At 55.5% G+C, this 15,990-nt stretch overlaps 3 protein-coding genes across 13 annotated transcripts in view; all 3 read left to right on the top strand.

Moving 5' to 3' along the window:
• The window catches only part of HOXA3 (homeobox A3), a 47,174-nt gene extending 41,283 nt beyond the window's left edge, over positions 1–5,891 (top strand). For 6 of the 11 annotated variants that reach the window (XM_021386007.1, XM_021386006.1, XM_021386005.1 and 3 more), the window contains one exon: positions 937–4,442. In XM_021386007.1, the coding sequence (XP_021241682.1) occupies positions 937–1,706 (770 nt within the window). In that variant the 3' untranslated portion in view covers positions 1,707–4,442. Of the gene's footprint in view, positions 1–936; positions 4,443–5,093 lie in introns of those variants that run through there. The other 5 variants (XR_002434943.1, XR_002434944.1, XR_002434942.1 and 2 more) reach the window with 5 other exon arrangements.
• Positions 5,979–8,850, top strand: HOXA2 (homeobox A2). The gene is made up of 2 exons (XM_021386014.1): positions 5,979–7,151; positions 7,756–8,850. Exons 1-2 carry the CDS (start codon positions 6,770–6,772, stop codon positions 8,499–8,501), a joined length of 1,128 nt encoding a protein of 375 aa, XP_021241689.1. The 5' UTR covers positions 5,979–6,769; the 3' UTR covers positions 8,502–8,850.
• On the top strand, positions 12,946–15,307 carry HOXA1 (homeobox A1). The gene is made up of 2 exons (XM_021385486.1): positions 12,946–13,647; positions 14,016–15,307. The coding sequence occupies exons 1-2, from the start codon at positions 13,041–13,043 to the stop codon at positions 14,369–14,371; spliced, it is 963 nt and encodes a 320-aa protein (XP_021241161.1). The 5' UTR covers positions 12,946–13,040; the 3' UTR covers positions 14,372–15,307.

Raw genomic sequence — 15,990 nt, 5'->3', positions numbered from 1 at the left:
TTCTACTTTTTCAGGCTGATTGGCAAAGTTACAAGACCGATAAACAAAAATCTTCTGGAGTGCCATAAACTTAAGCCCATAAAATATTACTTGAGGGATGGCAGTGTACATTAACACTTTTATTACTCAAGGAAACCCAAATCAGTAACACCAGCGCTAGCTCCAATGCCCAGGAGTTGTGTTTATACTTGCCTCTTCCTCTTTTTCTCTTAAATGTGCCTTGGAATTAGGGTCCAAATCTTTAGCGGAAGTCCATGCCTGTGTACCATTAAGGTTCTGATAATATTGCTGTTTACAGACTTCCACAGCGTGTATTTATTTTATTAAAAAGCAGTAACAGTTAAATATGTCTGTATGCCTGTACACAAGCACAGCCACCATACGCTCTTCTGATGTGCATTATACATCCCAATCACTACCATATGTTTATGTTAGATGTGCGAGAAACACTATACTGCCGATTCTATATGTTACGACATTCTGTGTAGATCCCTGACCTTCAGACATCTATAGTTGATGTATGTACAACAGGGTTATCAGAAGAAGGGGCTGTAGATCTCTATGGCTGTGGAGAACAAGTAGTTCTCAAAGGGTCTGAGCCCGGTATGTACGTGGAGCAATAGGTTCACCTTTAGAGTTTCTAAAACCCCCTTTATTTCCCTGAACCCTCCTTATTCCTTTATGTAAAGCTCAAGGTATGTTGCGCGCTGTCATTCTTTGTGGGAGCAAGTATAGCCATACAGCGGTACCAGTGAGGCAAAGGAAGCCAACTGGGGCTTGGAGCATGGTGTGGCTGAGCTTGTGCTGGGGTTACTCGCTGCACATGTGGGCATCTCATGTCCAAGAGCCGGGCAGGTGCTGACTTTGTTGGGCACTGTCTCCGGTTGCCGTGTCTAGGTTCACCATCTGATTGTGTTCTTTGTGTGATTTACATAGGTGAGAGCTGTGCTGGTGATAAGAGCCCCCCAGGGCAAGCATCCTCTAAGCGAGCCCGTACGGCTTACACAAGTGCCCAGCTGGTAGAACTGGAAAAGGAGTTCCACTTCAATAGATACCTTTGCAGGCCACGAAGGGTTGAGATGGCCAATTTACTCAATCTCACAGAAAGACAGATCAAAATCTGGTTTCAGAACCGCAGAATGAAATACAAAAAGGATCAAAAGGGCAAGGGCATGATGACCTCTTCAGGAGGACAGTCCCCAAGCAGAAGCCCCGTCCCTCCAGCTGCTGGGGGATATCTAAACTCTATGCATTCTTTAGTAAACAGTGTCCCCTACGAGCCCCAGTCGCCTCCGCCATTTAATAAGCCTCATCAAAATACCTATGGCATCCCCGCATCGTATACTGCTCCTCTTAATAATTGCCCACCTCCTCAAAAGAGATACACGGGGACAGCAGCTGTGACACCTGAATACGATACTCATCCTCTTCAAGGCAACGGTTATGGGAATCCACATATACAGGGAAGCCCCGTCTACGTAGGGGGCAACTACGTGGAGACCATGACCAATTCCGGGCCCTCCATCTTTGGTCTAACTCATCTCTCTCATCCTCCCTCTGCCAACATGGACTACAGCGGGGCTGGGCCAATGGGCAACAGTCACCACCACGGACCTTGCGACCCGCACCCGACATACACAGACCTTACCGCTCACCATCCTTCTCAGGGAAGAATTCAGGAAGCGCCCAAACTCACCCATCTGTAGGAGCCCAGAGTCACTAGGTGGAACGCAAGGCCCCAACGTTTTGAAGTACTCGTCCCTTCCTCTCTCTCTCTCCTCCCCGCCATGCGCCCTCCCCTCTCTTTCTTCTTTCTTTTGCTCATTTTAGTTTCTTTCGTTTTCTTTGGTAAAAGCGTTTTCTAGTTTATGTGACGTAGCAATATTTGTTGCTTGAATTGCTCTATAGTTTCACTAGTGGATATTTATCTTCTTGAACTGCAGCCTCGTGTCTCACTTTGGGAGCATACGGAGGCTTTATACTTTACCTTCTACACTTTTATCAAAACAGGGTATATGAACAAATTTTCTATAAAAGGAATTCTTAAATGTGAATTTGTTCGTACATGATTGATCCCACGGGGAAGCAATTTTTTTATTGCACTTCTTTTAAATAGCGAGAAAGACATCAGAAGCGCTTGGACAGGGATTCCCTGGACAGTTATTGATACGTGTAAGTCTTTCAATGTGTGTATGCTGGTGAACATTCAGATTTATTTATATTATTTTTTTTTTGCAAACATTGAATAATCTAAGTGTTTAAAGTTTTATTTATCCCCATTCGTTCATATTTATATATATATAAAAAATCTGTACCCTGAATATTCAGGAGGTATTTACCTGGCCATGTGTTAGATGGCATATCGGCACGCGTAGGAAATATCATTTGAAAGGGAACTATAACTCCTTTATTAAAATGATGATAACTGTGATGATGATGATGCAATAAAATCTGGGAAAACAAAAGATCACAGCTTGAATAATTGATGCCTGTAACATCCAGATAGAGGGAAAGAAGGCGTGTGAAGATGAAAGGCTTAGATTTGTGTTGAAAGTTATACATTCCTTGCTGCTCACGTTCTGAAAAAAAAAATAATAAAGTTTTTATTCTGAATAATAAAGAGTTAAGGCCATGTTATTTGGAGTGCGAGGAAGGGAGAGCCCTTCGTGACGTGGGGATTCGGTGGACTCGTCTGGAGCCCCTTTCCCACTGCACAGCTCCTTAGCGCCTTTTCGGCCTTTTAGAGATAGAGAGAGGGAGTTATTAGTATTATTTTTCCCTATTGGCTTTCCTTGCCGCCTCCCCCACTCCCGGTGCGGAGGGCGGGGGCGCGGACCGCGGGTGTGCACGCGGGGGGGTGCGCCGTGTGCGTGCACGAGCGTGTGCGCGGGGGCGAGCGCGGTGGCTGAGGCCCAGCGGGGTGCGGTGCGGTGCGAAGAGGCCGCGTGGTGCCCGGGCTCCCCGAATGGGGACAGGGGAGAGCAGGGCGGCGGCCCCAGACCCCGAGCCGCGGCTGTGGGGTGGGTGCCGGGCACAGCCGCCTCTGAGCACCGCTCCACCCCCACTGCCATTTTTCACGTTTTCCTTAAAGGAGCGGGTTCTCTCTCGTCTTCCTTTTATTATTATTATTATTATTATTAATATTATTGTAATTCTGGATTTAAATCTGGGGCCGTTTCCTGTTGGCCAAGCCTCCTCCCCCTCTCTGCAGCCTGAGGCTGTGGGGGAGGGGAGCCCCGTGCTGCCTTTACCCCTCCACCCCTCCCGCCCCCCGCGTGTCCGTGTGTGTGCGTGTGCGCGTGTGGAGGGGCTGTGACACGCGGGGGTGAGCGGGCACCAGCGGGGGGCTCCGGGCCGAGTCGGGCCGAGCGGAAGGCAGGAACCTCAACGCCGCGTTTAAATGCCATGTTTCTTCCTTCCAGGCCAAATGCCCGTAATTTGTAGACTGAAACTTGGAAGATAAATCAAAGCGGACCTTAATAGACTGGGTAAAATATCCCCGTGCGCGTTTATAGAGACGTATCCCTATGCCGTGTAGATAATCGCGCACGCTGTTTGCCATCTGTATCTTCCAGAGCAAAGAAAAAATGTCGCCATTTTGGTCGCGCGCTGAAATATTATTAATCTTTGGGCTTTATCTTGTTCCCAGAGCCACCCCTGCCTGATGCCGAAGCATCGCCACGCAGCCGCGAATCTATAGAGAGCTTTTCTGCATAAGTAGATAAAGAGCCCGGGCAGAGAAAGGGATTGCGGATATATCCGCACCATGCGGCGCGTAACGGGCGGAGATATGGAAGGAAGGGTTATTTGCTCCGATATATTTCGTCGAAACCCGATTGTCAACCAGCACAGACCAACGACCCGTTATTGTTTTGTAGGCAAAGAAGGCATTTTGGCACCGTCGCAAGGCATCGCTCGTTTCCAATTAGCGAATATACAGAGTCCAAACGCCCCCCACCCCTCAGATAAGTGCGATAGATCAAACAAAAGGTAACGGTACGGGCGGTGAACTCGGGTTGTGGGGCTTAGCATCAGGATTGCGTTTCTGAAAATGTCCAAAGAGGAGGAATTCGGCTTTTCTTCCCCCTCCCGCCCAGAAGAAAGAAAAAGACGGGCGGTTTTGCCCCCTTCTTTCCTCTCCCCAGCCTCAGAGCCTGTACGTTAGCAATACGAATTTGTATTTTTGCATCCGAGATTCGCCCGATTAAAAGATCCCTCTGGAGGCAGAAGTAATTGATTTGCCCAAGAATTTCGCGTCCCCTCTCCAAAGGTTTTGTTCCAGGTGGTTTTTGTATTAGAACGACCACAAGGAACAAATGTGCAGAATAGAGACACCCACGCAGGTTTTACTCACAAAGCCCGGTTAAAGTCCAAACCTCTCTCTTTATTATTTGCCATCCTGCTGTTAATCCCAATATTTTCCAGAAAAAAAAAAAAAGAAAAAAAAAGAGAAGAAAAAAGCAAAGCCCGACCCCGATGAAGGCGCAGAGAAGCAAAATAAAACCGGGCTTTTCCCACAGCAGAGCAGCCCTCCAGCAGCATATTTTAAAAGCAGCTTTTTTCCTTGTTTACCCGCGTTTCTCGCTCTGCCTCTTTGCTCGGACACATTTGATCTTGGAAAGAGCAAGAAGCTCTAAATGTGTTCTTAAGGGCCAGAAGCTGTCAAACCTTTTGGCGGCCAAGATTGATCGCGCGCAGACACCACCAGAGCTTTGTTTGGACTAAAAGCAAGAAAATTAAACCCTTTGCATTTTCCAACAGCATCGATATTTGTAAGGCATCCCTTTCGAGGGATTAAATGACAAGTCTCGTTCTATATTTTATTTAAACAAGCAACCACCAAAAAGCCCATTTAAAGCCTCCCAGCCCCTCCCCTCCCCCTCTCTCCAATGCCTTCGCAGATATGCTACATCTTGAGGGTGCATTAACTTAAAACCGATTTTTAAAATGCACTTCGTGCAGTCTGGACGTAGACCGGTCCGCTGAGTGCTTGGGGCTTGTTTTTTTTTTTTTTTTCCTTTTTTCTTTTTTTTTTTTCTTTTTTTTCCTCCTTCTTTCTTCTTCTGTTTCTTCTTTATTTTTGCAACACGAAGAAGACGCTTTGCCGACCTCCTTTTGGCAACTCCGAAAATGCAGAGCGACGGCCCCGCCCGGCGCTGAGATGCTCCCCGGCTGCTGGAGGACACGGACACCGCCCGGAGCTCCTGCCCCGGCCCCCGGCCCCCGGTCCGGCTCTGCGCACAGGACTTGCCGGGCCGGGGACGCCGCTGGCATTGTCACCCGCTCTCCCGGTTGTGCCCAAAGCGTCCGAATTCGGGACCCGACCGAGCGGAGGCCCATGGAAACGACGGAAAGAGCCAAGCTTCGGAGACGAGAGCCGTGCTCCAGGTTATCACCCCGCAGCTCTGCCTAGCCCCGTGAAAACAATCCCCGCTATCAGCCCATATATTTCCTGGTAATCGAAAATACTCACCAGACCCAGCCTACTACGGTTATTAAGCAATTTATGCCAGCAGACGGGAGTATCGTTTGCAAGCTAAGGCACAGGATTTTGGCTTTTTTTTTTTTTTTTTTTTTTTTTTTTTTTAAAGAGGCACCAGCCAGCCGCGTTTGCAGCCTCGCGATTTGGCTCGCCCAGAGCGGTGCTCGCAGGGCATGTTTTTGTGGTCCAATCCCGGGAAGGCAACTGGAGAGGGAAGTCACGGAGCGCGGGGGCTGCTGCCGCCTGTGTGACTCTTCCCTTAGAAGCAAGGTTGCTGAGGAAGATCCTCTTAAACAATGGCTCGGCACCGGCGGCCAATTGTTCTCCGTACTGTACAATAGATAGCCACAAAAAAAAAAAAAAAAAAAAAAAAAAAAAAAAAAAAAAAAAAAAAAAAAAAAGGAAAAAAGAGGGAAAAAGGGAAAAAAAGAAAGAAAGAAAACACAAGGAAGGGAAAGAAAAAAATTTTAAAAAGGAAAAAAAATTAAAAAAAAAAAAAGAGGAGCCCATGGAGGCTGAGTCTGAAGCGATAAAGTAGTTTTGGAGGAAGTGCTATTCCCCAGGAAAAAATCAAGACTTGAGACTCCTGCCTGGGTGCAACTTCTTATGTGGGGGCCTGGCGGTGTCAAAACTTTGAAGATTAATGGATGACTTTGTTAATGACTCACGGCGTCAGATTGAGGTGCTTAAATGATTTGTGAGGTGCAAAGCGCTTTCCTGACAGTCCCAAACAATGAGGGGAAAGTGCGCGGGCGGAGGCGAGGCGGCAGCGGGCTGCAGGACGGGCGCACACACACGGGGACACACGGACACACGCACACACCCCCGCAGCCGCCGCACCAACGCACCCCCGCGCCCTCCCCCCCCGCCCCGATCATTTCAGATTAGGACGCCGAGGGGATAGATGCGGGAGATATCGTTTCCCTCTTCAAAAAAAGTGTAAATAAAGCCTTTCTGGCCCCCAATGAGGCGTTCCTTCCCGACTTTTTTGGATCAATCAAACAGACAGTGGCTTCTTTTGATTAAAGCCCAAATTGTCATTGGGCAGAGGCAATCATGTGACAGCCAATTCGGTCCAATTTCAACCTTGTCTCCATGAATTCAATAGTTTAATAGTAGCACGGTCCCCATACGGCCGTAATCAGTGAATTAGAAAAAAAACACCCCACCAGCGATCTTCTATGATATATTTTTTTCTCCTCTCTCTCCTTTTTCCTGGGCCTTCCCCCCCCGAGCCCCCGGCATCCGAGGGAACTTTTTCTCCGCGGGGGCTGCGAGTTGAAGGCCATGAATTTCGAATTCGAGCGAGAGATCGGTTTTATCAATAGTCAGCCATCGCTTGCTGAGTGCCTGACATCTTTTCCCCCTGTCGGTGATACATTTCAAAGTTCATCAATCAAGAACTCGACGCTTTCACACTCGACACTGATTCCTCCTCCTTTCGAGCAGACCATCCCCAGCCTGAACCCCGGCGGCCACCCTCGCCACAGCGGCGGCGGCCGCCCCAAGGCGAGCCCCCGCGCCCGCAGCGGCAGCCCGGGCCCCGCCGGCGCCCCGCCGCCCCCGGAGTACCCCTGGATGAAAGAGAAAAAGGCGTCCAAGCGATCCGCGCTGCCGCCTGCCTCGGCCTCCGCCTCAGCCGCCGGACCCGCCTGCCTCAGCCACAAAGGTCAGTCCCGGGGCTCGCCGCCCCCCGGCCGCCCGCAGCCCCCTCTCGGACGGGGCTCCGCGCGGAGCCCAACTTTCCCAAGTCGCCCCAACGCGGGATGATTTATTTGAGTTGGAGCTGACCTCTCTTGTCTCGCTGTCCTAGAGCCGGGCTATTTGACAGTAATGAAGAGTGATAGATTGCTCCCGCTCAGCTCGGCGGCTGATGCATTAATTATCAATCGCGCGATGGCCGATATAAAGTTGGCCGCGGCGTGGGGAGGGCACGGAGCGGGGGGCGCGGGGCGCGCCGAGGGGCCGGGGGGCTCCGGGCGCCGCACAATGGGGTCCCGCGGCCGAGGGCGGCCATTTTGTTGCAGTCGCTATTTTATGCCACGAGGACATACAGATAGAGAGGCGCTTCCACGCGGAGGGAGAGGGAGAAGCGCTGCCCCCACCCCCGCCCCGGCCCGGGCCGCGAGGGGCTCGGGGGCCGCGGTGCCGTCCGCGCTTTTCCCCGACGTGCGCGGGGCTCTGCTTCGCCTCCGCTCTTCGCTGCTCTCCGGGGCGCGTGTGCGTGCGGCGGTGGTGGCGGTGGTTCGCCTTCTCTTTTTCTTTTTTAACAGACCCCCTTGAAATCCCCGATAGTGGCAGCGGTGGATCTAGGCGGCTGAGGACGGCCTACACCAACACGCAGCTCTTGGAGCTGGAGAAAGAATTCCACTTCAACAAGTACCTCTGCAGACCCCGCCGGGTCGAGATCGCAGCGCTGCTGGATCTGACCGAGAGGCAAGTGAAGGTCTGGTTCCAGAACCGCAGGATGAAGCACAAGAGGCAGACCCAGTGCAAGGAGAACCAGAACGGCGAGGGGAAATTTAAGGGCTTGGAGGACCCCGAGAAGGCGGCGGAGGACGACGAGGAGGAGAAAGCCCTCTTCGAGCAAGCCCTCGGCAACGTCTCGGGAGCGCTGCTGGAGAGGGAGGGGTACGCGTTTCAGCAGAATGCGCTCTCGCAGCAGCAGGCGCAGAATGCGCACAATGGCGAGTCCCAAAGTTTCCCCGTTTCGCCTTTAACGAGCAATGAGAAAAATCTGAAACATTTTCAACACCAGTCACCCACTGTTCAAAACTGCCTCTCAACAATGGCCCAGAACTGCGCAGCTGGCCTCAACAATGACAGTCCTGAGGCCCTCGAGGTCCCCTCTTTACAGGACTTTAACGTTTTCTCCACAGATTCCTGCCTCCAGCTTTCAGACGCGGTTTCCCCCAGTTTGCCGGGCTCTCTGGACAGCCCCGTAGATATCTCCGCTGACAGCTTTGACTTTTTTACAGACACGCTCACCACGATTGACTTGCAGCATCTGAATTACTGAGAAATTAAAGACGTCCTCTCCCAGGGTCCTGCCTTCTCCTCCTCATTCCTCCCCTTTATTTTTTTTTTTTTTTGCCGGCGAATTAATTTTATTTCCTCCCCCTCCTCCCTGTCGGTATGTTCTGTTTGTCCCCTCCCTTCGCCGTGACATTTTACCGATTCTGACCAAGTTTTAGTTGTCTTCGGTTTTAACCTAGCCACGTTCTAGGTCCTTTGACGAAAGCAATATATGAGGTCTGAAAGAAAGTGATCATATAGGGATCGTATCGTCACTTTCTTTTTATTTTTGTATTGCATTAGGATGCGTTGTCATAAGTATTTTTGGTAGAATAAATTCTTGTTTGCTACAAGGCGCTTTCTCTTTTTTTTTTTCCTTTTTGTTTTCCCCCTCTCTCCCTCTCTCATTTGAGCACTGATAACACAACGGGTATTTCTCCCCCTCCCTTCCACTATTAATACGCTAATAATCAAACCCTGCCATCTCTCTCTCGTTGGCAACGCAGGACATTTAGCAGAGAGGAAAAACACGTTCAAATTCTTTATTGCGAGGGTTCTCGGGGGGGGCGGGGGGGGGAGAGCAAACAAACAAACAAATAAATCAAAACCGTTCCCAGCTCCTATGGTGATCTCTTCCTTTTAGTGTACAACCATAGCATCTCCGTGCGGACGCGGAGCTTGGGAATGCTCAACTCTAACAAAGGCGTAAGGGAGAGCTTTCTCTGTTACAGACAAAACGAGGGGCACAGGCAGGAGTGTGCGTGTCTCCTGCTGAAATGAGCCTAGTACATTCACCAAAGGCTTTTTCTCTTTTTTTTTCTCTCTCTCTCTCTTTTTTTTTTTTTTTTTTTGTTTTCGGGCGTCATATATTTTTTTCTCGACCATAATGAGCAGCCAGCAGGCTGGCTGGAAACCTTACAAAATCTGAGCTCACAGAGTACGTTCGATGGGTCCTCCTGCGCTGAGTGGTCCGGGAGATCAGCCCTAAAAGGAGAAGGAAGGGAGAAATTAGAGCCTGCAACACCCAAAGGCTGCACAAGTCACTGAGGGAGGGATCGCACCCTCTGCTCGGTCCATTTTGGGGGTGGTGAGGAGGCGTAGAGGACACTATCTTCTGCTCAAACCCTTCCTGCGGGGCGATCCAAAAGGGAAAGCTTTTACTCCCGAGCTGTGGTTTCCTCGGGGTCCCCGCTCGCTGTGCCGAGCTGGGAAACCCTCCAGCACACCGCGGGCAGCAGCGCGGTCGGGCCCGAGCGGGGCGAATCCCCTCCTTGGGACACGAGTGGGGGCTCCCACGAGGGGTGAGGGCGGCCACGGCCGCGGCTCCGTGCGTGGGGAGCCTGTGCGAGGAGAGCGGGGGCCTGGGAATAGCGCAGCGCTGCCCGTCCGTGCACGGAGAGCCGTCTCGCAGCTCTGCACCGCGTTGTGGAGCCGGGATGCGTGGGTTATAGCTGGAAGGGCTGAACGCAATTCTTCCTAAAGTCATAAATCAAACGCTTTCTATGAATGAGAATGTCATCAAAGAGATCAATTGCAGGAACACATGCACAAATAAAAATCCTCTTACGTATTTGCCGGGGCTGGGGATCCCCGTCTAAAACCATTAAGTGAGAAGGCGTTTAGTCATAATTCATTTTTATTGCTCCTTTAAAACAACAGCTTGGCTGAGCTGCGGCCGCGGCGAAACCCCGGCCCTGCTGCTGTCCTCCTCCCGCTGCAGCCCTGCCAGGGGCGGGCGGCCCCAGCGGCCCCGCGCCTCCTTTGCACGGGCCGAACTGGGCTGCGGTGCGCGGAGGCATTTTGTGGCCCGATGTCCGTGTGCTGAAAACGCTTTAGAAATTAAAAAAAAAAAAAAAAAAAAGGAGAAAAGGAAAAAAAGAGAAAAAAAAATCCGCGACAAGGTTTCAAATTGTCTGAACACTCAATTTGAACAAACGTGGGGGTGCAGCGAGAAGGAGTCGCCTCAGATCCTCTCCACGAGCCCCGGGGCACTGCGGGGGCGAACTCCCACGCGAAAGCTTAAATGGGCGAAATGGCCCCGTGGGCCCCGCTCTCGGACAGGAAACGGCGATTCCCGGCCCCTGCCCGGAGCGGAGCCGCCGAGTGGCAGCGGCCGCCCCCGGCCCTACAGCCGCTGCCCCTCACACACGGTACCGGCAGCGAAACCCCAAAGCATCGCGAGAGAGACAATGCAACAAAAGGGATGGGGGCTGCTCCCAACAATGGCACAGGGGAGGGGGTAAAAAAAAAAGAAAAGCATTTCAGGGCGCTGGAGACTGTAAGAGAGGTGCTGTAATTTGCCGGGATTTACGGGTAAAACAGATCCACTTGCAGTTAAATGTATTTTTTTCTTCGAAGGCAGATGTTAAAAAAAAAAAAAGAGCACTGAAAAGATGCCAGTTCTTTTATTGGTAAACAGCCCCAGCGGCCCTCCTTCTTGCTCTGTCTTATGCTGTATTTATCACAACAGGTTTACGAGAATGAAATGAATGTGTTTCTGTCCCTTACCGTAGCCCACACTGATGCAGTATAATGCCATAAACGCCCCCGGAGCGTTGTTGCTGTTGCTCTCCCCACGATCCCCCCCCCCGCCCAGAGTTTAAGAAACGGAACATTTCCGGAGGGCCCTCAGCCACTCGTGCCTGCGCGGTAAATCAGAACAAACAGAAATACTAGGAGCGGCCCTTCAGCTTTTGCTGCCCGTAGAGAGGCCTTGGGGATGGCACGGGGTAAGGGCTGACCTAAGAGCAGCGGGAGAGCCTGCAACTCGGGGAGGATGTTGTGGATCGGAGGGGAGGGAGGAGCTTGCGGGTGAGGGAGTGCGTGCGTGTGTTGGTGAGCAGGGAGAGGTGGCAGGGCAGGGGGAAGCCTTTGGGATTTCAAAGCAAGCAGCAGCGAGCAGACAGCAATGGAAGTGCCGGCCGGGAGTGCACCTGCAGGAGCACAGGAGACGGCTCCTCCCGGGGCCGGTGCTGGGGAGCACGGACTGTTGGAGCCAGCCCCTCTGCCTGAAGATAGATGGGAGCCCTGGGACGGATGGATGTCCGCTCTTTGCATCCCCTTTCTCTTTCCGCATATGAAAACCGAATATGGGGTGGCAACTCACGTCCCACCGCCCTCCCTCCTTTTCTTTCCACGGACCCTTTTTTTTTTTCTCCGTGGATGGGGGTGGGGGAGGGCAAGCTTAAACCGATGCTCGGCGCGGTTCCCAAGGGTCCTGGGGCCGCCTCTGCCACCGGCCATCTGCCACATCCCATCACTGCTGGCCTGGGCGGTGGCGGAGCGTGGGGACAAAAGGGTCGGGTTGCGGGCCCTACGTCTCCTGCCTCTCTCCGGGCCCTGCCCCGGGCCGCCTCCCCGGGCTGCGACCTGCGGCACCCCGGGCACCCTTCCCCCGCCCGGCCCGGGATGTGCGGGTGGCAGAGCGCCGCGGGGACCCGGCAGATGGGTTGCGGAGCCCGGCGGGCCTCCTCCCCGTCGTCAGCCCTCCGACTCCCCCTCCTCTACTCCAGCCCCGGCTGAAGCGGGGAAGCCCGAAGAAGGTGCGGGGGGAGAGGGGATGCGGGCCAGGGGGAGGTTGGTGTGCCCGGCAGAGCACAATGGCCGTCAGTCCCCGAAGCGCCTCATTTCCATGCTAATGTCCGCGGCCGCCTGGTGATGCGGCTGGACAAGCCCCTTTAACTCTTGGCGTCGCGTCGCGCTGGGTTCTGCGGCGGAGCTGGAGCAGCGGCCCCATCCCCATCCCCATCCCCATCCCCATCCCCATCCCCATCCCCATCCCCATCCCCATCCCCATCCCCATCCCCATCCCCATCCCCATCCCCATCCCCATCCCCATCCCCATCCCCATCCCCATCCCCATCCCCATCCCCATCCCCATCCCCATCCCCATCCCCATCCCCATCCCCATCCCCATCCCCATCCCCGTTACTGTCTCCATCCTCACCCACAGTCCCATCCTCATCCCCGTCCCTAGTGCTGATGCTCTCCGTTCTGTCCCCAACACTTCTCCGCCGCCCCATGCCGCGGAACCAGCCCGCCCCATCCCAAGCCGGGAGGACGGCGGAGATGCCCAGCACCAGTTTGACAGCCGGGTCGGCGCACGGGCAGCCCGGCAAGGCCCGCCGCAGAGGCACTCACTCACCCTGGAGGGGCCGGGCTCCGCGGGCCGGACTCCGCCGCCGGGTTCTCCGCTGCCTTCCACTCTCAGCCAGCGGGCGGGACCCCGGCGGCGCGGCAGCCCTGCCCCTCGCCCCCCGGGGGGCCGCCGCCGCCCTACCCCGCGGTGCCGCGCCGCGCCGTGCCGCGCCGTCGGAGCGCTCGGCGTTTAAATGCCCCCGACGCGGCGATCTATCAGCGGCAGGAGCCGGGAAAGTCCCGCAGGCGCCGCAGCCATTGGCTGCCGCCCCCCACGTGCCTCCCCGCTCGCGGTACCTTCGTGTCATTTTCCTCCCGGCCCCATGGAGGAAGTGGGAAAGTTGGCGCGGCCCCGCCGGACGCTGAAGACCCGGCGGCGGCGGCGTGACAGCGGCACGCTGCGAGGATGAGCTCCTTCCTCGAGTACCCCGTCCTCGGCGGCGAGGCGGGGGCCTGTGCCGCCCGCTCCTACCACCCCGAGCACGGGATTACAACTTTCCAGCCCTGCGCCGTCAGCGCCGGCAGCTGCAGCGGGGAGGACCGCTTCCTCGTGGGCCGCGGGGTGCCCCTCAGCCCCCACCGGCACCACCACCCCCCGGCCCAGCCCGCCGCCTACCAGCACCACGGCGGCCTGGGGGTGTCCTACGCGCACCCTGGCTGCCCCCCGACGTACGGCGCGCAGGGCTTCGGCGCCGCCTACGGCCCCTACGCGCTGGGGCAGGACGCGGAGCTGGGCGGCGGTTTCCCCCCCTGCGCGCCCGCCGTCTACTCGGGCAGCCTCTCTTCCGCCGCGGCGCAGCACCCGCACCAGGGCTACGCGGGGGGGCCCGCGCAGTACGTGCCCTCCCCGTACGGGCAGGAGCAGCAGAGCCTGCCCCTGGGCACCTACAATCATGCCCTCTCTCCCCTCCACGCCGGCCACCAGGACAACTCCCGCTCCCCCTCCGCCGACACCTCGCCGCCGGCGCAGACCTTCGACTGGATGAAAGTTAAAAGGAACCCCCCTAAAACAGGTCAGTGGCCGGCGGGAGCGGGGCGGCCCGGCCCGGTTCGTTTTGGCCCCGCCGTCGGGGCTGCGCGGGGCGGCGGGCGCAGGTGTCCGCGGGGGCGGCCGGGTCGTGTGCCCTCAGCGCCGGGTGGGAGCCGGCGCCGGTTCTTCGGTCCCCCTCTCACCCCTCCCGTGGTCGTATCTCGTGTTACTCACAAAGCACTTCCCGAGTTTCCCCGACACCGGGAGTTTAGCGCCTCGCACCCCATCACTCACCCTGCCGGGGCTTCTCCCGTATCCCGAGGAGTCCCTATCGCTCGGCCGCCGCGGGCGTATCGATTACGTCGCCTATAAATCACTTGCGCTCGCTTAACGCTGCTCGTCCCCTTGCAGGCAAGGCCGGCGAGTACGGCTTCGTGGGGCAGCCCAACACCGTCCGGACGAACTTCACCACCAAGCAGCTCACCGAGCTGGAGAAGGAGTTCCACTTCAACAAGTACCTGACCCGGGCCAGGAGGGTGGAAATCGCCGCCTCCCTCCAGCTCAACGAGACGCAGGTGAAGATCTGGTTCCAGAACCGGCGGATGAAGCAGAAGAAGAGGGAGAAAGAGGGGCTGCTGCCCATCTCCCCCGCCACCCCTACGGGCTGCGAGGAGAAGGCGGAGGACCCGTCGGAGAAGTGCTGCCCGTCGCCCTGCAGCACCTCCCCCGCCTCCTGTGCCTCGGACCCGGGACCCGCCGCCAACTGAGCCCCCTCGAGCCGCGGTGCGCTCCGTCGGTCCTTCCGTCCGTCCGTCGGTCGGGCCCAGGGGCGCCGGCCCAGCCGCTCCTGGCCCCTGCTGCCAAGAGGTTGTCTTTCCGTCCCCCCCCCCCGCACCTCCTTGGCGGAGGAGTTGCGTTGGCACACGCGTAGGGTCTCCCTCCTCTCCGCAAGGACGTTCCTCTGAGTTTCCCTGGGTGACAGACAGGTCATGGAGGGTACATAACCTCACGAAGAGATGCACTATGGCAAGTGTTTACACGACTTCTAGGACTTTCATCCTTTAATTTAATGTATTCTTTGTTCGTGTCTATGAGTTTGTTGCTTGTAAATACTTTGTCCGAGAGATTTATCTTTTTACAGATTTTTCTAGAGATGACGTTTAGATGATCAGGTGAAGCAGGGTGAGTGCATTCGCCAAACCGGACCCACTTTTCTATCGGTCAGGCTGACGGCAGCATCAAGCAGACGTGTTAAGCTCCAGCAGATACCTCAAAGAGCAGCGCTATTTCCCAAAACGTGACAAACAAGGCTTCAATTGCACTAGGTTTTGTAAACCTTACCCGGTGTGCTTGCACCCCCCTCCCCCATACAGCTGTGCTGGGCCGTGCCCGACCGAGGGGCACCGCCGCCCCCCACAGACCTCACCTCTCCCTGTTTCCGCATCCCCCTCTTCTAGCCTCGATGTCTTTTCGACCCACTCGTGAATGTGTCGGATGGCCAAATGAATGTATAACTTCTGTGGTTGGTGTCCGGGCCGCTGCATGCCGCCCCGTGTGTGCTGTACTCGGGACACGGAGCTCTGTCGGGAGGGAGCCGCATCCCCCGACGTTGCGTACAATCACCAGGGCTCTGCGGTCCCCGCCGCCGGGACCCAGGGCAGGATTTACGGGTCCTTACCATGTCTGTAATAAATATATTCCGCTTTCAGGTATACCTCGTGTGTCTGCCTCTGCGTGACGTCACCGGCGCGTCACGGCTCGGATCCCTCGTTTTCAGCTGTCGGGGACTTCCGAGGGGAGAAGGGAGGAGGGTCCCCGCGTCACCCCCCGGCCTGCCCGGTCCGCCTCATAACACGCACCTTCCTCCTTTCCTACTCTCAAACACTATTATTTTTAGAAAAAAATATGAGGCCCTCCGCTGTAACTGGGAGGAATTTATGACCCCGATCTATTTCTGAAGCACAAACACGAGAGCTTCCTGGGTCAAGTGCTAACCTTTTCACCTCGGGATGGATGGTGACACTTACATAAACAGAGCACGCTTCAAAAGCAGAAACTGTCTTCAGGCCCTCTTTCCTCACGTCGCAGGCCCCTCGCAAGGGCTGCACATTTAATTACCGCGGGCATCGTGCTCTCCCCCCCACCCCCGCGTTGCCACCCCGAAGGGCTGCCAAGGGACGGGGCGGGGGGGGGGGGATGGCCCCTACGTGCACCTAGCCCGTTTCCCAACCGCTGCCTTCGTATTTCTGGAGATAACCCAAACAAGTTATTGCAGGTAAACAGCGTGACATTTCCAAGAGGTGCCAAAAGCACGGAGTCGGGGAGGGGGACGGCGGGTGCCGAGAGGGAGCAGCGCGGTGCTAGGGGTTGCCCCGAGTCCCCGCTG

This window comes from Numida meleagris, chromosome 2 (genome assembly GCF_002078875.1).
Source record: "Numida meleagris isolate 19003 breed g44 Domestic line chromosome 2, NumMel1.0, whole genome shotgun sequence".
In the NCBI taxonomy this organism is placed as follows: Eukaryota; Metazoa; Chordata; class Aves; order Galliformes; family Numididae; genus Numida; species Numida meleagris.
This window is presented reverse-complemented; position numbering and strand designations above follow the sequence as displayed.